This window comes from Meleagris gallopavo, chromosome 5 (genome assembly GCF_000146605.3).
Source record: "Meleagris gallopavo isolate NT-WF06-2002-E0010 breed Aviagen turkey brand Nicholas breeding stock chromosome 5, Turkey_5.1, whole genome shotgun sequence".
Taxonomy (NCBI): domain Eukaryota; kingdom Metazoa; phylum Chordata; class Aves; order Galliformes; family Phasianidae; genus Meleagris; species Meleagris gallopavo.
The window spans coordinates 42,256,978-42,283,188 of NC_015015.2; the positions used below are offsets into that span (position 1 = coordinate 42,256,978).

Genomic DNA, 26,211 nt, shown 5'->3' on the forward strand with positions numbered 1-26,211 from the left:
AAAAAAAAAAAGCTGAATAGAAAAATAACTGCCCTTAAAGCAACAACTTAGAGTATCTGAGAGCTGCTAGTTCTGCTAAGTAAGCCAGAGGAAACCAAAACTTCATTTTAAAAAATATAGATGTATTGTTCTAAATATAAAATTGAAAGCAGAAACTGTGTGTAAGACCTTGACATCCCCAAGAAGCAGTTTTCTCTCCCCATGTGCATTCACAACTTTTAGCTTTTGCACAGTTCATTATAATGTTAAAAAAAAAGTTAGTAAATTGTGCCATGTATTTCCATTCTGTTAGAAATTTATTTTCCCCACCACTCTAAAAAAACATGTACAAGTACTAAAGACCAGTACAAGTAAAATCATTCCCTAATACGGCTGCAGCTGAACATGGGAAGAATTTAGTCCAGTGAAGATCCTGCTTTGCTACACTGACTTGTATCTAACAGCCACATACCAGCCCTAAAAGTTAACCGTGTGATTCATCATACGAAGAAAAAAAAAAAAAAAGTAAAAGCAGGTCTGCCTGGACAACTGTAGCTTTCTTTCTGTAAACTCTTGCAGTGTCCCTTAGGGATTGGCAGGGATTATATAAGTCTAGAACTTTTGAGAAACTGAATGAGAACTCCATAGACGAAAGTGTACTGAGAAAGAGTCTGCACCATCATCATTCTCTGATGCCTCAACATGTCCAGCACTCGTGGGATGTCCAGCATCTGGAGGGGAAAAAAAAAAAAAGCCATTACAAGTGAGCAAGGAGACTTGCTGGCACTTTCTCAGCAGGAGATTCAGAACAGTACCAGTGATCTGGGGACAGAATGAACTGCTCTAGTTTCACCTCTGACAATGCATTGCCCAAACCTGTACTACAGACTTCACTGTACCACCGACCACGTGTCTACCTCAACTTCCTCACCTGTGCAATATTTGTCTATCTCTGGGATATGTGCATCCTCAAAAATCTGATGGCTGCAAAAGTTTGTCACAGTATTAGGACAAAGAAACAGATAAAACAATCAGTTTGTTGAGTCTCAGATTGAACATAATGTTATTATTAAATCCTTTGTAATTGTATACTTCTGGCTAAAGGATCACAAGACTAGGTTTTACTAATTAAACTACCACTTTGTCCTCTGCTGAGACCCATACTGCAAATACTACTACACTTAGGAACAAAAATGTTAAATAAAAAGCATAGAGACCAGCTACAAAACATGTTCTTTAATATTAACTATTAAAACTAAGGCATGAAGTAAAAGTGTTAAAGTCAGGGCAAAATCCTGAAACATGCCTAGTAGCCCAGGGCGTACCTTGTTCCACTGAGTGACTCAACATCCTACACAGTTAAGAATCCAACTGAGCATTCCACTACCCAGTGTGTAAGTGGGAAACTAGAAGATTATTAACTTCTATTAAATTGCCAAAAGCACTTTCAACCGTAATTGTAAAGACTTTTCCAAAGGCCATACCTTGAGAAAGCTCAGATGAACAGCAATAACATATTTATTAGGCAGGTTATTTACTCTTTACTACCTAACACTATCAAAAATTAGAAAGAAAAATAGATCACCTCATTGTGTTCCAAGCAAGCAATCATGATCTCTGACAGTATGACCACTCCTGTTCGTCCCACACCTGCACTGCAATGCACCAGTACAGGAGGATTACAGTTTTTAGGATCTGCAGTGCTGTTTGTATGGCGCCGCACTGACTGTATCTCTTCCAAGTATGCTATTAAGTTGAACGAAATGAGAATAATAAATTCAGGAGATAAAGTTACACAAGCAATGTTGTTAGACTGAACGACCATCAAGTAGTAATTTAGCAAATGACATCCCACAGAAAAATTACATATCGCATGAACTGTAAGTCATAAACCAACTAGAGCAATACGGGTCTGCAAAAATCATCCAATTTCTGTAAAGTTTTCCTTGTTCCTCTGTTCCCCACTAAAACCAGCTTATTGGCACATATTCAAATGTGTCGTACTTGCTGTAGTTATGCTTTAACCTATATGACTTCTTACTAAATTATATATTTGGGTTTTGACTTAAATGGTCACTTTAACAAAACAGCAGAAATATTCCTGCCAGAAATATAATTCAGCATCTCTTTCTGGTACAAATATATCTTTTGCAGTAGCATGCCTGGTGTAATTATCACAATTTAATTCATGCTTAGCAGACATCTTAGGTGATTTAAAAAATAAATAAATAAATAAAAATGAAAGAAAGCCATTAAATACAACTTACAGAGAAATCCCTTTAAATCCTCTGGACAGCCATGTTCTGGCCAGTCAGTATACTGCAAATGCCAAACTGTTCTCTCCTGTCCTGTGAGAAGATGTTTAATCTTCAGGCCTGTAGTTGCATAGCAGCCCGAGTCAGTACGGAATCGTGTGGTTATCTTAAATCTTCCATATGTTACAGTGTTGTGCCTTGAGCCAAGACGTGGCCAGTATCTGAAGCTTTTTTCTCTCCCGCTTTCCTTAAGAGTAAAACATTTGCTTAACAGAGATGCAAAGACACTTATAACAACTAATGTTCTTGTAACAATTGTATTTCTCTTAAGTGCTACTACAGCGCTTTGTTTTTTCACTAAATAAACCAGTCTTCCATGGGAAAGAACTTGCAAATTTAGATTTTCCTGAATTGCCAAGGAAAGCAATACAGAGGGGTCATCAGAAAATTATCTTTGACTGGTCTGCTTGTTGAAGCAAAAAGCCCCTTCTTCTAACAAATCAGAACAAAACTGCATAAGGTTCAGGGATAGATCTGACCTGGTTTATACTCACTTCCTCTGCTGTCACCATAGCTATGATGGCAATCCCTTGTTCCCAGATCATCTGCCAAAAATCCTGACAGGTATTCTGCAAAGGGCCCTGTGTAGCAATGTAATCCCACTCTATGCCACCAACAGAGATCTATAAAAAGAAATAGATTAGATTACTAATTATGTAAAATCTTTTCCTCATTTTCTTAGTCAGCTACTTTAAGATCCACGAACTCAAAAAGATAGCAACAGCTCAGAAATAGGCACTCTGATTTATATCTGCCTCTTTAGTTTAGGGCATCAGAATATTATGGAAGACCAGAATTCCTTCTAGCTTCATTTGTTCCTCTAACCATTAAAGAAAACTTAAGCAAGGACCCGGACTACTGCCCATTGTGGATCTAGCCTGAAGGTACAGAAAATGAAGAAATAATTATTCTCACTGGAGTTGAAAAAATGTTTTAATCATTGCAAGGAATCCCAATTTGTTTAAAAGCTATCTGCCTTCATAACTACTGGAAGAATGGAATGTCTTCTGTTGGTATCAATCAGGAGAGAGATGGGAGAGATAGGAGAGAGACGATCAATACAGAAGACCTCTTCAACACAGAAGCGAAATACGAAGACCTCTCTAATAATTAATCCTCTATTATTCTTCCAGACTGTGGGGATAAACAGTTTTCATCTTTCCCACAAAAAACAAGCGTAGAGGGAGGGAGGAAAACATTTCTCCAACATCATTTCTCTCACCTTGATATGAGACGCATTGATGTAACCCGTGTTATTTTCTTTGGTTGGGACTAGTTCTACTCTGGTATCATCATAAGGGAGGACGTCCTGGAACCGGTTTCTCTCAGCATTTTCAGGAAGCCGAGCTATTGAGCACTCACCATCCATAAGCCTTTTCTTCTGAATGCGCTCATATTCAGTAAATACCATCCCCTGCTCTAACCGTTGTTCCAGAACTTTACACTAACAGACAGAAAAAAGATAACCATATGAAGCCACACTCTAAAATGAGTCTATTTTAATATGCAATTCACAAAAGATAAAACATACGTATTTTCCCCTGCTGTACAATTTTGTTACGTTTTTCAAACGAGTATTATTTTTACAAACATATCAGAACGTATTAGAAGCAATTCTAACTAGCAGGACTTTTGTTCAAGTGAAAACTGCCTAAAAATCCCGTTATAATTCACTAGATTGGTGGATAATACTGGTGAATAACAAGAACTGCTTTTTAGCTTCTATAAAGGCAACTCAGTTGGGAAAATAAATATTTGGTTAAACCCAGTGATTATGCTACACTACAAACTTCTCTGAATACTTTTAAGTGAGACACACTCATTTCTCATCCTTCTTGACAAAGCACATTTGTTAAATCATTTTTAAAATCTCATTTAACTGTGTTGCCCTCATCTCTTCCCTCCACCCCACCCCCCAAGTCAAAATTGTCTCGAGTCAAGACAAACTCCTCAGATTTAAAGCAAAATGCTTGCCTCAGTAATGAGTTTATCTTTCCCCCTCAGTATTCCACATTTACTTAGACTGAAAACATTAAACATTGAAGACAGCAGTAAAGCCCTCTTACAACCTCCTGTAACTTAAGTATCAAACCAGGATTTTTTTTCTAGTAGTACAATTCAATCTGATTTATTAAATTAGCCCACCGAAAGATTTATTCTTTCGAAACCAAGTTCTTTCTAAATCATAAGACACTTCTGGAATGTCAGCATCTCTTTGCCAACAATAATTAGAGGAAAAATATGTAAGATTTCAGCCAGAAAATTTCATCTATGTCACATGTCCCCATCCTCTTTCAGCAACTGCTCTGTAGTATCAGATCAGAAAAGTATCTTGTATCAAATGACTTCAATGCCAAATGCTGCAGAGGATGATGTAAGACCTCCTTCATATGCAATTTACATCAGTACATTAACTGTCTAAACTCCTTTAATATTTTTAGGCTAAATTTTCTAATTTAATCTGATAGTAACACTTAGGTGAGCAATAAAACAGGCACTGAATAACTATAAAGTCTTTCTTTGTCTTCTAAAAATATCTCCAAACTGGACTTTCTTTCATGTCATGTATCTGATTTGTACTGATTCTTCAATCATTGCAATTTCATGCTACCTTTTCTTCCTCTACATGACTACTTGAAGAGAACACGTAGAGATTTGCATCTTCCTCATAACTTGACTTTACAGTTTTTTCTTCTCCCTCAACACTTTGGGCAAAACTAGCTGGGTGGTAATATGGCTGAATTAAATTAACATGAACCCAGGAAGAGATGATAGCTACAAACAAGAGGAAATAACCAACATAGGTACTAAATGTAGACGTGTATTTTAACAATGTGATGTCAACTTATGACCTCCCCTACTATCTTTAATGATTGTATATAGTTCAGAAAGCCATTTCAGCATAGCTCAATTTAATAGTCAAATCTCTCTCCTATAAATCTCAATCCAAGCCCTCAAACTACAAGACCAAATTTCTACTGTGTAACTTGCAATTAATTTTCTTGGCCAGTTCCTTAAAACTGCTAGTAGTCAGAATGTGACTGCCCCTTCAGGTTCTAATCCTGCTCAGTGACTGTCAACAAACGGAGGCAGATGGTGTTCAGCAGCTGAGGATGTCCAACCATCGTTAGATTCCAAAGAGACCACTAGTCAGGGTATATACAATAATCACCACAGACCCTGGTGTATGTAGTTTCTCCCTGGTAAAATGTGTGATAACAGCACTGTTGTAAATAGCATTTTACAGACTGCTGATTGACTATATATCATACTTTCCTGCACTTATGTAACAATACACAAGGCAGGCTGAAGTACGTTTGTATGCTGGTTACCCTGGTACAAGTAGGTGAAGTCTTACTTTTCTCAAAGAATGATCCTCAGTTCTAAAACCTGTTGTTCTCTACTCAGCGATCCGAAATTGTTTTGTGATTTTAAAATTTCAGCAAATAAAATTTCAGCATCTATACTTCCAGGGATCCATGTGAGGAAAACATAAATACAATCTCCACAAGCTGTATCCTAGGGATGTAATTTGACTACACAATTTACTGTAAAAATTACATAAATTACTAATCATTACAATCAAATTCAGGCCAATACTCAGAATTTTAAGTTTAATCTGTTTTCATTATGGAAAGTGACCAAAAAATTAGTGAGAAAACAGAAAGACTTCGCATAAAAATGTATCAGAAGATACTAATTGATTTCCTTTGTGTTCAAAGGGTAAGACATGAGTAGAATCACCATCATCTTACATCTTAAAGAAAAACGTGAGTTACACTTAATACTTCTAGCAATACTTCACAATCAGAAGTCTCACTCTTCATTTTGTTTGTGTTCTCAGTGCTTGAGTTGCTCTGAATCGGAGCACTTTGAAGTTGACACAAAGCACTATTCATATGCAATTGATTTTGAAAAACCACTTGTGTAAATGAGAAATCAAAGATTAAAAAATTCACCATACCCGTTCATCATTTGTTGCTCTTGTTGATTCCTCTTTCCCCTCATCTGGCAGAGGCATTCTAGCCAAAGTTAGTCCATTTAGGGCAGCAAGCTTTAGAGGCCCTATTTTTTTTGCATCAGTTTTATTCTTTTTCATGCCCTGAAAAGAAAAGCTAAAATTTACGAATATTTTTTAAAAGCAGATGAAGTTATAAAGCAGAACCCAGGTGAGTTCAGTTTAGCAAAGGATACTTCCTTTGACCCCTTCGGCAAACAGCTTTGACTTTTTTTTCCATAATAAGCATTGCAGTGAGATTAGAGTGGTGGGACAACATTCCTCCAAGGACACAACACAAGTCTGTCTTCATTCCAGACAGGTTAATGAAACTGCACAAGAATGACAAATACTGTTTCCTACAAAGCTCACAACCGAGGTTGTGAGGTAGCTACGCTAGATAAATAACCTTGGACAGATCTGGAATCACTATCCAACCAATAAACACATAAATAAAATAAACTTTTGCAAGACAATTTTTAGATGCTTTTCTTCTCTACAGATGGCCATAACAATGAGATTATAAGTTATTTAGATATAATAAAATGTTTGACTACTTCTGCAATAAAACACACATACAAAATATGAACACAGAAGAACAGGCAGATCTGAGTCCTGAACTAGACTTGAATCTTATTAGAGAAAAATATCAACAGGAGATTCTAATGTAAGGATAAATTCAAATTATTCTTTTAGAAAGCATAAATGTGAAAATTATCATCCCTTCGGTTGCTCAGCTTAGCTCTTTAAAAAAAAAAAAAAAACAACAACCTGAAAATATGGGCATTCTGCTTGAATGGTTTCAATGTTTCCAAGAGCTAAATGGCAGTAAAGAATGACAGAGTAAGAGGTTGAGACCATTTTTAAAAGTGAACATAAACACAGCAGAAGTTCATTGGAAAGTCAAAATGCAAAATGAGTTGCGGGGCAGCTTTTGTTTCAAGGCAGTTCATCTTAATAATGATTACAAAACCGCAGTTCTCTATTCTGCAACAGAACTCTTAAATATTACTAACCTAGAAAGTATTTCACTGGAAGTGCTCAGTAAATAAGTTTTAATATCAACTTCATTTCAAAAGTTGATTTAAATATTTATTTGGCTATCACAAAGAAAAGGCAAGGTATGATTTTGGTAGACCCATCAATGTCTGAAAACATATCTTTCGAAGAAAAAATACAAAGTGAGTCTATCTAAAAGTGAATATAAAGAGAAAGCTATCACCTCTTTTCTAAATCCACCTAACACAAGGCAGGAAATTTAGAAAAACAATTTTTAAATAAAATGAAATTGATCTAAGTTAACTGTGTTCAGTTCTACATATAAGAAGTCCCACATAAAAAGTTAAAGAGTATAGCAATAATTTAAACACATAGTTTACTTCAGATTAGCTTTTGTAGTATCAGCTGTAACAGTTACTGCACAGCAGCAGAAGTTGTACAGCATTTCCACTGCAGACCAGAAATCTATTTTTGTGCAGAAATCTAATCGACACAAATTCAGGCAGGCAAAGTTAGCAAGAATCAATGGGAAAAAAAAAAAGCAAAAAAATTATTAAATTATTAAAAAGTATTCCTCCATTAGCATGCTGAAATAGGCCAGGAACTAATAAAACCAAACACAGTGAGCGATAAAGAGTGCAAGTGAAATCGTACAGTCCCGAGCAGACTTCGATGTTTCTACAAAGAGGGGATTGTAGGAAATGGGAAAATCACAGTGTTCAACTGATTTCTTTTTATGGTTTTGTAAGACTGGAATAGGAGAAAGGGGCACAGCAAGAAAGAAATAACTTCAGTGAGATAAAAACAGCTTGAAGGCAAGGCAAAAAGGGAAGGATATGAAAAGAGACAGGTATGGAGGAAAGAAAAGAAGAGAACACAAGCAAAGAATTTATTGCCTTATGTGTCAGATTATCCTCCTAGGTCAGAGTAAGAAGATAAAAGAATTAAAAAGTTAAACATTCAGCTATATCTGATTTTTCAGTGAGGGACGTTCTGATATTAGAAAGCTGGTAGTGGAACAGACAAATTTGGTTCTATTCCAGATAAGGATAGGGAGGCTAGAATTTGGGATCTAGAACTAAAAACCAGTTGCTAACTAGGTTAGCTATGTCAGATGGATGAAGGCTGCAGAGTTGGATTTGTGTGGGAGGACTACACAAACAAAACTCAGACAAAGCAGAGAATATAAGTAAACAAAGTTAATGAGAGAAAAATAGAAGAATAAAGATAAAGCTTAAAGTAACTTTTAATTTGTATGTTTTAAAAACATAGGTTGATTTAAAAAACAAACAAACAAAAACACTTAGAAACCCCACATAACTCTGGCCACAGAACATCCTGAAACAACATAAAACAAGAAATAATATCCACTTACACCTAGTGGGGGAAGGCCTTCCACAATATTCTTCTTCCCAGACAAAAGATCGGACACAGGTCTCTTCTTTACTGAATCCTTCCTTACTCTGTATCTCCCTGATGTGGTAAGGTCAGATTCTGACATAGATGGAGTAAGCAGTCCTTCCCCTCTTCTCTGTACTTGGTTTTCTACTAGTAAATGAACTGGACTTATATCTTTCATTCTCTTTTCCGTTTCTGAAATATGTAATTTAGGCTCAAGAATATGCAAAGGGCCAGTAGATGAAGCAACTGAGCTATAGGGGTAGGTGAGTACAGAATCATGAGAATAGCCACCCATAATGGATGAAAGCTGGGTTTGATCTTCAGGAAGAGGAGAGAGGCTAGTACTAGCTTTGTTTTCTTCAAATTCTTCTTCTTCTTCACTACTGTGAATCAGCATAGTGGCATCTGAAAGGGTTTTCTTGTGATCACAGTTCACACCTTCATCATGCTCATTTTCTTTTTGCTTTGTTCTCTCTATCAGAATGTTGGGCTGTGACCCTTCTGAAATAACTCTTGGAAGAGCCACATCTGCTGCAGATGCTGACATGGTCCTCTCTTTTATTCTTATTCCTTCAAAGCTGGGAGTCAAGCCTGCTATTTCAATACTGTTCCTTTTCTGCAGCTGAGCATGGCGTGCCGATGTTAGAGGCTCACTGACTTCCTGTAGAGAATGTGCCACAGGCAGGCTGTCTTCCTGAAATGTCTGGACAGAATGATGAACTCGTCTTGTGATTAGATCTGGGTTGCTGCTGCTAATGTAGATATGTCGAGAAAGGTCTGGAGTACTATTTGCAGGTCTTGGATATGGATACGGGGGAGGTGGTCGATAGACTTGGGTCTTCATTATATTTGGTGCTGGATAATCCTGAGCCTGGAGCTGCACATTTGTCAACTCAGGCACACTGACTGCCCCAACAACTGGACGTTTCTCAGCAGGATAGGGATAGGGGGATGGGCTATGAAAACTGTAGTTCAGGTTAAATGGATAATGGTTAGATTGTGGGGAAGTGAAGTGGGCATGTTCTCGTATTTCAGGTTGGCTGTAAACCAAGGCATCAGGCCTGCTGTAAGCATAAGTATTGCTGATGTTAAGATTTCTCATTGAATGACTCTGCCTATCTGTGTGTACCATTCCTCTATTGAGTTGTCTCATCACAGTTTCATAGTCTGGTGTGGGCCGATAAGATGGTGGAATTAGGGCACTATGTCTATGTGATGGAACATAATCAGTTCTGAGGACATCGCTCCCAGTAATGCTTGGGTTAGAGGACATGGGAGATGGCTGTAGGTAATGCTGTGGGTTGTTCAAGGAGTTTGTGCTATGTGCACTATAGACACTACCATTGCGGATTCGACCACTGTAGTCATGAGGGGCTCTATCCAAGCTAGTCTGAGAGTGATAGTAGTATCCATTCTGACTGCTCACAAAGAGGTTATCTGAAAGTAAAGTTTAAGAACAATCTTTATGTTCAAGACCTTGAACAACAAAGATATTCTCTATTAAGATGTAGCTAAGTGATGTTTCAGACTTTCAAAATCTCAGTCACATTTTGCTATGTTTTCAATTGGGAAGAGAAAAAACATGGCTTTTTTGATGTTGTAGATACCTCATGTATATTTACCAGAATAGATGATGCAATTTCCTACTGGAAAGCATTACCTCTGTTTTATAAGGGCTTTCTTCAGTTTACAATAGGTTTGCTACTTACTTTTAAATTAAGTAAAATCCATATAAGATTTTAAACCGTTCTAACTGAAAGAACGAACATCTACACCTAGGTTTGCAATAGGCTAATGAGATCAGTTTATATAGCAAGAAAAAACAAACACTCTCTCCTCATAACACTGTCAGGACATAGGTGGATCACAAGCACTTCAAAAAAAAAAAATAAAAAAATCAACTTTTATCCAGAAAATTTGGATCCAGTTTAAACAAGAACCATATACAGTTTGCACATTAATATTACCACTGATGGGTAAAGAAAATTTTCTAGAAGTTTACAGACAATATACATTTAGTACTCTAACAATTACTTCACTGGCTGTACAATTTGCCCAGCTGCAGGAGAGAACAACTAAGTCGTTGTTCAGATTTTTATGATATAACAGTTCAAGTTCTATGTATTAGTGTGCAGAATATGTATTCTAGGTATTGTGCATACAACAGGAGGGGGAATGACTGTTCACGAGGGTGAATAGTGATAGGACAAGAGGGAATGGTTTTAAACTAAAACAGGAGAGGTTTGGGAGGAAGTTTTTGACACAGAGGGTGGTAATGCACTGGAACAGGTTGCCCAAGGAGGTTGTGGAGGCATTCAAGGCCAGGCTGGATGTGGCTCTGGGGAGCCTGGTCTGGTGGTTGGCAACCCTGCACATGGCAGGGAGGGTTCACACTAGATGATCATTGTGGTCCTTTTCAACTCAGGCCATTCTATGATTCTATGATTCTCTAAGTTCAACATTTCCATATTCATTTTAATGAAATTACCTACAACCAAAAACTCTTTTGTTTGTGAAAAAAATGTTCAAAAGTAGGATCTGTACAGTAGGAATTAAGAAGTCTGATAGCCTTCACTGCATCAAGCAATGATTCCCACACCGTACTGGAAAAAATTCAGGTACATTCTGAATCTATGTATCTTTTGATATACAACTTATACAACTATTTACATTGAAAATGTGCTCGTTCCCTTATGATGAGTTATTATGAGTCTTTTTTTAACTAGCTGAGTTGCAGACTGAAAGGTCACAGTCAAAACTGAGGCAAATTTGCAAAAGATGAGATTAATCTCTCTAGGGCACAAACTGTGTTGCGTAAACACTCTATGCGTAACCATCAAAAAAGCAGAGAAAACAGCCATGACTCCAAAGTGGAACAGCTTAGATTAGGAGTGTGCATTCCTTAAGAATTCTGTTTTTCCTTTTTTTCCCCAAAGAAATGTTTCAAAGCCTTTGCATTCCCAACCCTGCAGTCTAGCAAAATCAGAGAGAAACTGCTTAAAAATGGGATGCAGGAAGAGAATTATTCTTCTTTCCTTTCCTTTTTTTTTTTTTTTTTTATTAAATTGTCTGGGGGCCTAGTTAGTCTTTGCAGTTATTAAGATCGATGTTGACAAGAATCTCAGAATGCCATAATATACCAGCTTGTTCCGTAAACCAGAAAACATAATCAGATTCACACAAGGGATCATAATCAATAGTTGCTGTACCTGCTACCTTAACTACCTCTTCTCTTATCTCACTTTTCACATCAGCATAAATGTAGACTAGCAGCAAGTACCTTGGTGACTGTTGCTTTACCAACCTGTCTCATGTTTACCTCTAGCTAAGTAGCTATAAACACAATTATAGCTTTTACCTTCAAAGTGATGTACTGTGATCTTAAACTTCATAAAATAAAAGACTCCATAAAAATCACAAGATTTGCTGTTTTCTACCCTGTTTAAAATTATTTAAGCATTGGAACTTTCCAAATCTGCTACAACTCACCTTGGGAAGATGCGTATGGTTCAGTATAATGACCATTGTAATGCAGCTGAGGTGGTGGAGGCATCATATAAGCTTGAGGCTTGGGCTAAGTAAGAATTTTATCATTAGTTAAAGATCTCGTTATTTAAGTACAGAGTCCTTGACAATTACACACACAGAGACTCTTAGTCTTAAGCCATTTCTCTAAATCTGCAACTAAGTTTCTCCTTAGGAAAGATCATACAAGAATTATATATTAAAAAAATAATCATTATATGTTGCCATCTGACATGCAGGATAGTCTCTAAGATAGAGTGAGCAAATTAGAAATGTTTTAAATTTTTTTTCACTGCTGTCACTTTAATTCCATTAATCAGAAGTTACATAACAGCTTTTCAACAAGTCAGAAACAGTTTTCACATAATAACTTCATCTTTCTCACTGCTTATTTTACTTCTCTGAAGGAAATTGACATCTGTTTCATAGACCATTTAAATCCTTATAAGTGCAAATACATAGGTCACTCCGAAAGCAATGCCTCCTATTTATTTCAATGGAAACTAAAACAGATACCAAGCACACAAGAACACTATTTGATAGAGCAGGATTTAAGCTGCAAAACACTATTTTTCAATATAGTCACCACCATTTGTTATGCATTTTCACCAGTGATGAGCAAGAGCCTGCATGCTGTGCTCAGAAAAATCTGCACTAGCAGATTTCACTAGAGGTGAAACATTACTGCTGCCACCACTGCAGAAATGCACCACCCACAACCTCACTGTGCTCACATCCACTGTCTGATCTCCACCAGTGTTCAGCAAAAGTCAATACATGTTAATGGGCAATTTTTTTCCACGTGGAGGAATTCCACACCTTTACTTCATGTACACTTTCACATCATACACCACATCATACACATGTGGGACTGCCCCTCTGCTGCTATCTGCCACACAGCAATAAAACGTAATGGAACACTGGTGGGAGGATTCAACCCCTACTGCCATACCACCAACATCCACTCCTGACACCGTGGGCCAACATGATAAAATAGGAGGCATTACTTTCGGAGCAGCCTTTGTATAAAACTATTTTCTCTCCTTACCATAGACATCCTGGAAGAAGACCGCCTTCTAACAGGATTCACTGTAATGGGCTGTGTTTGTCTACAGAAGAAATCTTATGGTGAGAGATGATTCTTACAACACCAAGATTTATTTCAAACCTTGGAAAGACCTCCCAAGGTCAGCTAAAAATCACTCTGCACTTTTTGCACCATTGTTAAGCAGTCCTGCCAACAGTCTCACAATATAAGAGCTCTCTGCATAAACCATCACTGCCATGAGCAGAATCACAGAACCAAGATCAAAACACCTCAGTTATTTCTTCGCACCTCTTTTATATAAAGTATAAAAAGAAAATGGCCCTGAAGCTGTGCAGAAGGGTAATAGGGAACTAGTTCCAAACCTGAACCCCATAGAAAATCTCACACTGTAAGTAACTTCTTCTGCAAGATCATATATAACATTGCTTAAAAGTGGTCCTTGACTTTTGCAGTGTTAGAGAAACCAGAAAGTATGACTATGCTATATGAGAATTTATATGCTTTAACATTTTAGCTAACGATAATAACTTTTCATAATTTATTGGACTGCCTCCATGTTGGACTGTTAAAAAACCTTAAGCTCCTTTTTCCTCACCCTACACTGCACCAGTACTCCCGCAGCAAGACAGAGGTTAACCGCAGCAGAAAAGTAAAAAAAAAGGCAGAGTAATACAGATGCCAGATACTAGAAAGAAAAATGATTTTTCAGCTCACCCTTTGGGAAGTGAAGGACGAGAAAGGATTGGAAAGCGTGGAAGGGAAAGAATGAGTGAAGATTTCTGAGAGCCCTCCTCAGGTGGAGAGTCCAGGGAATCTCTAAATACAAGGTACATGCAGATAAAGAAAAACAGTCTGAACTTAGTACAGGCATGCATAAGAGTTTTCAGCAGCAGCACCAGATGACTGGGAGTCACAGGATGGAGATAATTACAGTGTTTTTTATGACTTTTCCTATTAATAAAACCATATTGTGAAATGATCAAAAGTAAGTAATCCTAGAGACTGACATTCAAGACAGAACTATAGAACTCTACAGAACTGATATTATTCAAACTGCAATTCACAGTTTCCAGAAATGCACCACTGCTACTAACACTTCTCAACTCTCTCAAATGGCAGCCAGCCTTACAAGCTTAGAGATGTGAGAGCTATTTTATTGCAAATTAATCTTACTCTGCTAAAAAGAAGAGTTAGAATTAACCATGCCAGTGAATCATCTGTGGTACAAAATATTCTGTTAACTGTAGGGAATTTTAAATCAACACCTCCGTAGATAGCTTTCTGTGGGTAACTTACTGGGGCTGTTTCTCTATTTCTGTCCAACATAACTTAACTAAAAGAAATCTGTACCAGTGGAAATGATTAGCTCAAATTCCAACCCTTGATTTACAAGTTGGAGACCAGCCCATTCAAATTTAATTTGATGAATTGTATTAAATTTACTTCATACTGGTGCTACTTGAGCTATACGGATTCCATGAATATCCAAAGGACCACATACCTCTCAGCTGTCAATCCAGCACATTTCAGGAGTGCTTCACATACACTTCCCGCCCTTTTAAAGGCCTTCAGAGTGTCCTTTCAGGGCAGTTCACCTAATCACAGGCCAAACCCAATCCCAGTGCTTCCAACAAACATTCTAGCAATAATAGCCTCCAAAGCAACTAAAGTCTGTCACAGCACTGAGATCCAGCACCAGGGGTCAAACATTACTACTTTTGGTAAGATTTTCAGTACTTAATATTGTCCTCCATTATAAATCATACTAAAGTGCAAGTTTGAGAAACTGCTCATAAGAATGATCTCAAAGACGATTACGGAAAAAAATACAAGCCATACATAGTATAATCTAAAAATGATACTATAGAAATTACAGAAGTTATAATAAATTTTGCTTTTCATGGGAACTTCAAGGGCACCAAGTATTCTGCTAAAGTATTCTACTTACAAGCTGCATTTATTTAGTCTGTAAAATTTGTGTCTAGCCACACACATCCTCCACACATATTTTGCTGTTTCCATATCTTCCTGCCAAAAAACAAAACCAAAATTTGCTCATTAGTCAAAATATACATATTCATCACTTACTCTCATAGAAGTCACTGAAATTTTGTAGACTAAATTGCTATTAACTGATTTTAAAAAGTGAAAAAAGTAAAGAACTCGGTAGTCTTTAAGGTCCCTCCGAACACAAAATAAAAATATAAAAATAAATAAAAAATAAAAATAAAAAGCTCAATCACCGTTTGGAATTGGATTGTCTCTTCTTTGTTTGCAAGTTCTAATGCAAAAAATGATTTGTTGTGGGACATGTTGGCAATGTCATGCCACCTAGAGACAAAAGGAACAGAACATGACTGGTGAGCTATGTTTTTCAAACCACAGAAAATACAACTGAATTACAGAGACCATGTCTACAACTTAACTAGCAAAACATTAAGTAACACTAGCAAAACATTAAATAACAGTCTAACTAATAAAAATGTATGAATTCCAAACACTGATGCAAAAGTTACCATTTAACTCTCATACTTTCATATAAAATATATGAGAGATTATTGGATAGTTGCACATGTGAATATTGCTAAGTAAACTGATGTGTGTATCCTAGGACATTATATGTTCTGTGGACAGAGATGTTCCTTTTTGACTCAAGAAATGTTTCACAATTAAATGTGTATTACATGTTCATCTCTTAGAATTAATCCAGCTTAAAGGGATTAATTGTATAGCCAACAGACCTCCCTTCAGCCTTTCAGTATTTAAAGAGATCTTATAACAGCAGGGAGACCAACATTTTACATGGTTTGATGGTGATAAGACCAAGGGTAATGGTTCGAAACTAGAAGGGGAGATTTAGTTCAGGTTTTAGGAGGAAATTATTTACTCAGAAGGTGGTGATGCATCCGAACAGGTTAATTAGAGAAGCTGTGGGTGCCCCATCCCTAGAGATGTACAAGGCCAAGTTGGAGGTGGCCCTGGGCAGCCTGAGCTGGTGGGAGGCAACCAACTCATTGCAGAAGGCTGGAACTGGGTAGTCTTTAAGGTCCCTCCCAACACAAGCCATTCTATGATTCCCTCGAAATTCAGTATTTATTTAGCATAAGGACTAGAAGATAATGCTCAGGTTTATGAAACAAATAAGCACACATCATATCTAAGAGTCTTTCATGCTAATGACGTACATACACAAAATATTATGTATAGGATATTATAAAGATATTTTAATACAGAACAATACTAACCTAAATACAACAGGAGGTCGGCTATTTTTGTGTTTCACAAAGATACCATCAAGACATGCTCCAATGAATATGTCACTTCCTTGGCTGTCCTGGAAAAAGTTGCAAAAAAATTATGCGTATACAGAAAAATACTTAGAAAGCAAAGCTGTATGAGAAATAAACAGTTTCAGAATTCTGAGGAGAGAGGAGAAATTAGTATGTGTTTTGTTTTGAGGATATTAATATTTATTTGCTTTTAGTTTTAACAGGAAGCAGCTATTTTTACATAGGGAAGAAAAGAAATTGAGACAAAAATTAAAGCCCCGTTTACCTTTGCAGGATAGGTCTCCTCACCATAGCCCTCCATTCTCTCCACTTCTTGCATATATAACATTTCTGCATCAGGAGGAGTAAGGCCTCTACAAAAGAAAATAGTGATCAACTAATACAGTCAACAATATAAAAAATACATTTGTTTTACTCTGAATGACACCATTAAATCTACAAGAACACCACCAAGACTATCAGACACTCATCAAAACATACTGTTTCCATTTGTACCAAGGTCTGAAAACCTGTCTCAGCCTTTATGCTGTGATTCTGGTTACTTCTTTATCTTAGTCATCTCCACCAGAAATGGCAACAAATACCAGTTAAAATTATTGTCTCTGCTGATGGCAGAAAATCATTACATCCCTGTTCATCACTGTCACCTTATTTTCTCACTTTTTGATAAGAAGTATTCCAGCACACATGTTAAAGACCTGAATTTCTCCTACTGCAGTATACAAATTTAGTATACAAGGAACTACATCAAATTTGATGAGAGAGTTATTTTCTAAATCTTAACAGAGTTTTAATTGTAATGGTTTGAAAACTTCAGCAAGATAAAATTTGTAGCTAAGGTGGTATTTTTTATGAAACCTGCTGTCTTTTTTCACTAACTTGCACTAGCATTACAGGGCTTAAAATCATGTGTTTCCCTAAATACTACAGTTGATCTCACAGAAGGCATTATCTCTACCTGAAAAACTTTGTCATGTTCATTCTTATGCCTCTTAATACCTTCTCCATCATAGTTTTCTTTATTCCTTCGCTTTGTCCTAATGTCATGCAGATTGGTCTTTCTCGCTGGACCTTATACGTTCCATCTTGTTATGAAAACATTTCAAAGCTAAATCAATTTGAAATTTTCAAACCTTTGCTTTAAAGTAATAAAAAAAAAAGCCAACCCACATTAGTATTAGTATCATAGTCACAAACACATTTTGCTAATGAAGTGACAACAGAGAAAGTAACTTTCCTTTGTCTTGGACCACCACATTTAGCAGCCTTAGATCACAAACATTCTGGCCCAGTGACCATCTTTACATTTCAATTGCCTGCAGAATTTACCAGTATTGTTTATTGAAAGACATCGTGACTAGGGCCACAACTTCATGTTATAAATAAGTTTCAGGCTCTTTATCAGGTGAAGTCACACTATTTACTGCTGTACCATATATTAATCTTCTAGAAAAATCCTCTTCTTTACTTCAGGAGTCATTAGTTCAGTTTTCTTTTCATTTAGAAAAAAAAATAAATCAAAACAACAATAAAACACAGCCGTACCAGTGAAAAAAATAATTTAAATGAGAGATTAAATTAGTTCAACTGCCTTCTGAGATTCTCAACTCCCCGAGCTACTGAAGTAGTCACATCAAAATTGTGCAATAAAGAGTTTTAGAAATGTTACCTGTATTTCTGATGAAGTAAGGCAACTTTCTGTGTTGCTTCTTCCAATATTTTTTCTTCTTGTAGCCAACCCTTAAGGTAAGATAGCATTTATAGAATGAATTACAAAACATTCTATGAAATAAAATGGCTGTAGTGTCTTTACACAGAGAAATCGACCCTCCACTCTAATTTTGTGGATTAGACTCTGTATAACATAAACAAAATCAAAAAGTACAAATAGTTTTGAAGTGATTCTACTTGCTTTCTTGTCTCTACCCTCATAATCTTTTAAATACAATATAACTGAAAAGATCTTGCAATATCTTTGCTTCTGTGTAATATCTCACCATATTCTCAAAAAACCTTTACTGAATTTGTCAATCTTGGGAGCAGCAAGCTGGATAAATATAAATCATTATTAAGGATCATGATTTATCAGTCTCATGTTTGGCTACAGTACACTGAAGAGCTACTTGCAACACAGTTTGCTTGTGATCAATAATACAAAAAAGAACTTAAAGAAATTACTTACCACTGGAAACAAAGCAAATCTTTGTAGAAACTCTTGAGATTCATACTGATCGTAGTCTCCAAAATCAGCTGAAAAATAAAAGTTGCATTCAAACATTTATAACAAAATTATTTGATACCCCATTAATTGCAGAAGGATTCCCAAATAGGAAATCTTCATGTTACTGAACTACGATCTAAGACAACGGATCACACTAACCAGTAATGTTTATGAAGAGAAAAATAAAAACAGATTCCGTGCTCTTATCTTGTTCAGAAAAATTGGTAAGATTGCTTGTGGATAGAAGAGGAGAAGAAATGATAAAACAAGCAGAACTCTGCTCCAAGTTCCTTACGCTTTTATTTGCGTGGTTTTTAATCACAGTTGGGGACAGAAGGGACCTCTGGAAACTAGTGTTCTCTCCTGCCCAAGCAGGTCAGCTACAGCAGATTGTCTCACGGCCTCCCCCAGTCACATTCTGAATACAGATTTTTGGGCAATCTGTTCCAGTGTTTCACCTCTCTCAAACAAAAAAACGTGTAAGATTTCTCATATCTCAACTTGTACCCATTGCCTTTTATTCTGTCCCCGAGTGCCACTGAAAAGAGTGTGGCTTTGTCTTCTTTACTCCCTCCTCTCTGATATGTACTTGTACACAATGACACTGTCAGCAATGAGCTGACAGACTGTTCTCACTGCTGGATTCCGAGCAGCCAGAGCACCTTGGACTCTGCAGCTTCTGTTCACAGCTCACTGCATGAAGACATCTAGAAAGTGGAAATCAGATGTCTTAATTTCCCTGACTCAAATAAATGCTCAGACAGAACTTAATAAAAATTGATTTTATGTCACACCAAAAGGCATCAAGAATAATTTGTGTCTTTTTTGCTTTCTAGGAAAGAAGTAGCCAACAGTTCAAAGAAATAAAATAGCCTAAAAACAGAAAATTTATGTATCATCTCACAAGATAAACTGTTCTAAGAAACATCAGCCTGCCCAGAATGGGCACTCCATAGAACCACAGAAACATAATCTCCAAGTACACTTCTTATTTACATTACCACAGATTCTAACCTACAATAGTATAACTGCAGAGACATTTCAGAATCAAGTATTTATTATGCATTAGCAATTACTGTGCAAGTTATTCATGATTAAAGGGTCTAGTATGTCACAGGCTCTTCCAACAAAGTACTTGAGATAAAGCAGTGCTTAGAAGCAGCCTATTGTAAGTATTTCAAACACAAACAGTTCTCGAATTCAGCGCACTCAAAACAACAAACAACTGCTTCTGTTAGTTCACTAGCTAAAATTAACTGACCTACCTTCTATAAGCTACTTCAGTCACTGGAGTGCATTAATTTAGAACCTGCACTTTTTCTATGTTGTTTTTTTTCATCATGTTATCAACACATGTAGTTCTCACATAAAAGACAGAGAAGAATGTGAAAGCTACAAGGATAAATATTTTCCATCTGGAAAGAGGATTACATTGAAAGATATCTATAAACAACTTACAGAGCAGAGAAACTTTTATACTGTCTAAAGATATTAAAGTAACAAAGCAAGATTTTGCCAGCTGAAGACCATTAAATCCTGGTTTAGATTAAACAGATACACAGTTATATAAACACTAACATTATTCATCTACACCACTGATAACTATATTCTCAGAAAAATATGATCATAATCTTTAATGTGTTGTAGTCATTACCCAGAATTTAAAAAAAATAAGACCAAAAAAAGAAAAAAAATCTTGTGGTTGTATGCACTGGTAGTGATATGCAGCTTTACAACTGATGTACTGGAGCGACATCCACAGAGGAGCAATACACAGATCAATAAACAAAGCTACTACATTAAAAAACTGTTGACTTGAGAGATTTCACATCAAACAAACATGTTAGCAGGGAACACCAGACATGGTAACATTAATTAGGAAAACACTAATTAGGAAAAACAAAGTAACCATTTTCACATACGCACCTCAGAAACGGGTTTTCAGGAAAGATTTCAACATAGAACACAGAGTGTTAAAAATTCCTAACTTGAAATTATCTTTGGTGTTAGGACATTTGGGAGCAGAGGTGGAGATACTAGTACTGCTGTACATTCAAATCTACTTATTATTAAAGTATGTCCCTTTCTCATGTGACAATGTCAGAATAAAGTTTTCAGTAAGAGAAACAGATGAAAGCTCTGCTGACACAAGCAGACAACTTGCTTTCGAGGTACTCCAAAGGAATTCAGGTGTCTAGGTACCTAGGTACCTCAGAGGACTGCACTGAAATACCAGTAAGAACTGGGTCACTGATCTCACTGTCCATTTCCCTCTCCCCCTCATTTTCCTTTCCTAGCCAATACACTGGCTGATGAAGTTCTAAGGAGCAAGCCTTTCACCTTTCATAACCTACTGAACTGAACCTTCACTGCATTTGTAGGGCTGTCAACTGAAAACAAAAATGTGCTTCATAGAAATAAAATTTACACTAGAAAGCAACTACCTCTTGCAGTTTTATTACAGCAAGAAGAGGGGTCGATAAGCAATAAACAGAAAGCATGCAACAGAAAATATATCAACTTCCAACGTAACATCAGCATGATTGCCTTACTTACCTTGAACAGCCAAACCAGCCAAATGTATTGCTTGTTCTAGTGTGCAAGGAATGTTGCCCTCCAAGATATCTTTCTTTAATTGCAAATAATACTGATACCTACGTGTAGAAAAAAGAAAAAAAAAAAGGAAAAGCTAGCATGGGCTTCTTATTCTCAAGAGACTGCATGTCCCCCCTCCATTCACTAGTATATGGGGAGAACACTCTCATCATTCAGATCCCCCATATGGTCCCTATCAGCTCTTCCTTCAGCTTTCATTTATCTACTGCAGAATCAAATCCCGATCCCCTTGAAAGGCACAGAATTTCCACAGTTTCTATCTACAACCATAGCCTCATGATTTTTTTTGTCTTTCCTCCTTAATATTCTTATTATCTCCACTAGTAAACCATCCAGCAGCATACAGTAAATTCCCTTCCAGTAAATCCAATATGAATATCCCTTCAATCATGACAGTTATTTTCATTTCTGCACTACAATTCCCAAATACATTCTGTTCTCACTTCTTTTTTCTTCCATTAAACTAATCTTTTCCTGGATCATCTCTTGAACGTGCAAACCCTGTAAGCTGTAACTGTGGACTGTGGTCCACAGTCCAAACCATTACTTTCTTGAATTCTTCTGACACCATTCAGCCATTCATGTCACACCCTACCTTAGCCAAGAAGCACATTTGTTTTCTATGAGATCAATTTAAAAAAAAATTACTGATTTCCTCATATTGTATATTAACTGTTGTGAAGTAAAGCTTTAATACTGAAAAGAATGAAGTGTGTGCTGTAATTCAGAGAAAAAAAGTCATGGAAACATTTTGATAATCAGAAGTTAAAAGACAGATCTCTTCCTTCTCTGAACTGTTAAAATTCAGTGAGTTTTATAAATACTGTTTAGACTTTTCCTGGATCCTGTTACAAAGAAGCACTATGCCACATTACACCAAATAATATCCTTACAGAAAAGAATCAAAAATAACTCAGACAAAACCAAGGCCCTTAAAAAAAAAAATGAAAGGAAAAAGCCACAATATATCAGAAAAGGCTAGAGCAAATTCCTAAGGTCACTGAAACATTATTTCTTTGCTTAGTTTATAAACTTTTTAAAACATTAAAAAGGGAAATAAATACTATAATATATAAATATAATAATAAATAATAAAATAGTTTGAACATAAATTCTGCCTAAAATAATAATTTCTATTTCTATAAAGTCTGGGAAGGGAAAAGCAGACAATGTGTACATGAGCTATATGTTTCAGGATGCTGAAAGTGAAATTATAGACAAATTTATAAAGTTTACCTGGTAATCTCCTGCTGAAGTTGAGAAACAGTAGGCACATAGAACACTACTCCAAAATACACTGTTGGTTCCAAGGCATATTTGTCCAGCTGCTTTTTCAGAGGCTTGTCCAAATCTACCCATCTGCGCTGATTCTGCTTGTTGTAATACCACAGACTGAAATACGTTATCTGAAAGAAAATAATTTCAATGATGAAACAAATTTAATATTGCCACATTAGATAAAAATATATTGCATGAAAGTCTTGCTACCTGGAAATAAAAAAAACTTAAGATCCTAAGACTAAGGTTATTGAGAAGCCAGAGAACTGGAGGGACATAATATTTTAATATCAAACCCAGGTATTACATCCAGATAAACAATTCATAACATATATACATACATCGGGGCTACCAAATCCTGTTCTTATTTGCAAGCAGTTCCTGACTCAGTTGGAGCAATGCATTTAAGCGTAACAAGGAAATTAAGGGAAGTGAGAAATACAAACAGAATTGGACTACAGGACAGCAGAGTATGGTTTGTCTTAGGAACCAGCAGGCAGGCCTACACAGGATGCTGAAGGACAAAAGGGCATGGACCAAATGGTCAAGAATTACCTTATTACTCCTGATCACACAAGAAAAACCCACAAAATACCATATGCAGTGAAAGAAATTGCCCAAAGCAGCTGAGGGATGCCCACCCCTGGGATTTCACTGAACATTTTGAGTAACACAGTAAAACTTAGATTGGACATGATCTGCTTTGAAAAAAAGTTGGACTAGACTATTTTTCTGACACCAAAATATAGTTCTACTGAGTAACACTGCAGAGCCACTCATTCAAATTTAAATCTCTCCAGTACATTTAAACTGATTAAAATCTTCTCCTCTTCTCCTGGAGCACTTATTTCATTCCGTTCAGAATTATCAAGCAGACATGTACTGGAAAATAATAATGTCATTATCACAGAAAAACTAGAAATCATAATTACATTTTCTTATTGTGGGAAGTAGATAAGGGAAGGGAATGCAGTGAAGCACCAACTAAGATGAGAACATTCATATGGAGATTCTCCAAGTCTTTGCTACACATACGTCATTGTATGTTGAAATGGTAGAAATACCAACACCTTTAATCCAGCACTTTTCTTTACATAATTATGTTTTCAGATTCTTTAAATTGTACAAAATAAAGCTATTAAGGAAGGCATTTTACAAAATACAGGAATATTTATCATAATATGTTCTTTTCAATAATTTTCCTGAATTAAACTTGGAAAAATTATCCACTTTTCAAGAAAACTATTTATTATTTTCTCAGAAACTATCGTTTTGATTCTTTGGAGCACAAATTTAAAATTTACTGGGAAATGAGAGCTGGTAGTACCAAATCTGTGTTTTAGTAATTTCCTGTGAAAACAAGCATATCTGAAAAATCACATAGAAATCCATCTTCTTAATTTAAAATCTAAATGAGATGAAGGATCCAGCATCATGGTATTCGCTCCATTCCTTACAGCTCTGATACATGCATGCAACCATAGCATGGCTCCATATCAGAATGCAGGCACAGCAATGAAATCAATTCTCTGTACCAACAACAGAGCATTAAGTAATTTTGGACACCAAAGTCAAGGTAGGGCATTAGGTTCATCGTATCACATACTCTGTAAAAGCACAGTCACCAACAACAACTGTGAAATTAGAGCTATTTTTAAGGCGTAATGCTCCTTCCACAGTTAGCAAATACTTCTTAAATCTACTGGCAAAATGTACTTCTCTGCCCCTCTCCAATTAGCATCAATGCATTTTTAGTGATTTTTGTTTTCTCGGTGCTTAAAAACAAACTAAATTAATGTGATCAATCCAAGCAATTGCAGAATCAGTATGCAGAAAATAGAACATGCTAGAATACAGGCTGTCCTGTATTCTGTCTTCTAACAGAACTGTAGTTCCATTCAATAAAAAACACAGGCTATACTACAAACACTAAATTAAATTAGAACTGTTCGTAGACACAAAACAAATTCTCAGGTGGACGCTGAGTGCTCTTCACTGCAGAATTCTAAAAATAAAGCATGAAATTTAAGAAGTCAAACACTTCTAGTTTCAAGGAGAAAAAAATGGCTCTGATCACAAACACTATAAAAAAAATACTGTATTCTAAATTTTTCAGTTCAAGTGCATCAGATTGGCTGGTGCCAGAGAAAACATTGGCTTTTATTTCTGTATTTCAAATTGTCCATCCCTAAGATCCAGTGCATGGTAGCCCCCGTCACCTCACAGCTTAAGATTCCCTGAGATATTAAGAATTTTAACAGTGCTACAGATACTCCATGAAGAAGAAATATATTACATTCACTGCAACATCTCACACTGTAAAAGGATAAAAAAAAAGATAAAAAGTATCCCTCACAATCCATTCTGTGCTCTGAAGGAGAAAAGGAAGCCCCCTGTGCTGGCCCAGCTGGCTGGCTGATGGCTAACCACACCGTGTGGGCTGAGAGGCCTAGCAGACACCAAAAACTACAGGTAAAAAGGCCTGCAGAAGCATACCATCAAAGCTGAAAGACTTCTGGAAAAGATATCACATTAACGCTCCTGGAAACCAGACAAACATTTATAAGCAACACTTCGAATAGTTTCAACTGCAGCTTTGGTGTACATAAGCTCCAAACAAACATAGATTTGTAACAGAAAGGGGAGAATGAACTGAAATGTCTGGTAACAGCACCACTGTTCTGTACTCTCTGAATGCAGATACTCCTGATTCTACAACAAGGATAATCTGAATGTACAACCTATTTTTAAGCCACGATGATTTCTTGTGCTTATCCATTTCCATACAACGCAGACCACTTTTCCTTACCATGCACAGAACCAAGATATTACTGGCACAAGACTAAGAAAAATATTTCTGTATTTTAAAATATACTCTGGAATCCAGAATATACTTTATTAAGATTTTTCTGTCACGTTATTTTCCCTTAAAATATCCTCCAAACTGGATGATCAAAATACAAGCCGAGGTAAATGCTATGGGCCAAAACCTACCTTCTGACTTCTATGCAACCCTTTCACTTGACTTCAAGGGCAGAATCTGACCCTGTGAAATTTCAGAGTAGTTTATGTGCCCTGGAATATTTTCACTGATTAAAATAGAATCCATTTTACTCTTTATAAAAGTTTTTATTATTAGTAGCACAGGACAGCACCCAATTCTAAAAAGAATGTAATGACATAACTGCTAAAATATGTTAAGCTGTTAAGATTAACGCTATTTTGAGGTTCATTTATTTTAGTGACTTATTCATCACCCAATCCCTTTGAAGAAAGTCAAATGTAAATAAAAGAACCTTAACACTTCTGCAGTTGCTTACTACCCAGCTGCTTCCTGCCGCTACAGGCAGAAAAATTAAGTATTTTTATACAAAAGTTGAAGAACGCAGAGAAAAGCCCAATATAATCTTGCAGCCAACAAGGCTCATAGGTTTGTGAAAGAGAGAGGTAGCACCCACACTGGCATCTGCAGTCACTGAGTCCTCACAAACTAAGCAGAGGAGCTCCGTCAGGTTATGTGTGCCACAAAACTACGTTACTAT

At 36.4% G+C, this 26,211-nt stretch overlaps 1 protein-coding gene across 3 annotated transcripts in view; it reads right to left on the reverse strand.

The window, feature by feature from the left end:
• The window catches only part of PTPN21 (protein tyrosine phosphatase non-receptor type 21), a 38,965-nt gene continuing 12,754 nt past the window's right edge, over window positions 1-26,211 (reverse strand). For 2 of the 3 annotated variants that reach the window (XM_019615817.2, XM_010711805.3), the window contains exons 3-20: window positions 22,628-22,797; window positions 21,332-21,429; window positions 18,737-18,804; window positions 18,224-18,294; window positions 16,820-16,907; window positions 16,510-16,598; window positions 15,508-15,595; window positions 15,213-15,292; window positions 13,979-14,080; window positions 13,265-13,325; window positions 12,181-12,265; window positions 8,666-10,128; window positions 6,259-6,396; window positions 3,517-3,738; window positions 2,789-2,917; window positions 2,247-2,481; window positions 1,565-1,725; window positions 1-710 (exon numbers count right to left, since the gene is read on the reverse strand). In XM_019615817.2, coding sequence (XP_019471362.1) covers window positions 582-710; window positions 1,565-1,725; window positions 2,247-2,481; window positions 2,789-2,917; window positions 3,517-3,738; window positions 6,259-6,396; window positions 8,666-10,128; window positions 12,181-12,265; window positions 13,265-13,325; window positions 13,979-14,080; window positions 15,213-15,292; window positions 15,508-15,595; window positions 16,510-16,598; window positions 16,820-16,907; window positions 18,224-18,294; window positions 18,737-18,804; window positions 21,332-21,429; window positions 22,628-22,797 — 3,477 coding nt within the window. In that variant the 3' untranslated portion in view covers window positions 1-581. The remainder of the gene's footprint in view (window positions 711-1,564; window positions 1,726-2,246; window positions 2,482-2,788; window positions 2,918-3,516; window positions 3,739-6,258; window positions 6,397-8,665; window positions 10,129-12,180; window positions 12,266-13,264; window positions 13,326-13,978; window positions 14,081-15,212; window positions 15,293-15,507; window positions 15,596-16,509; window positions 16,599-16,819; window positions 16,908-18,223; window positions 18,295-18,736; window positions 18,805-21,331; window positions 21,430-22,627; window positions 22,798-26,211) is intronic. The other variant, XM_003206659.3, reaches the window with a different exon arrangement.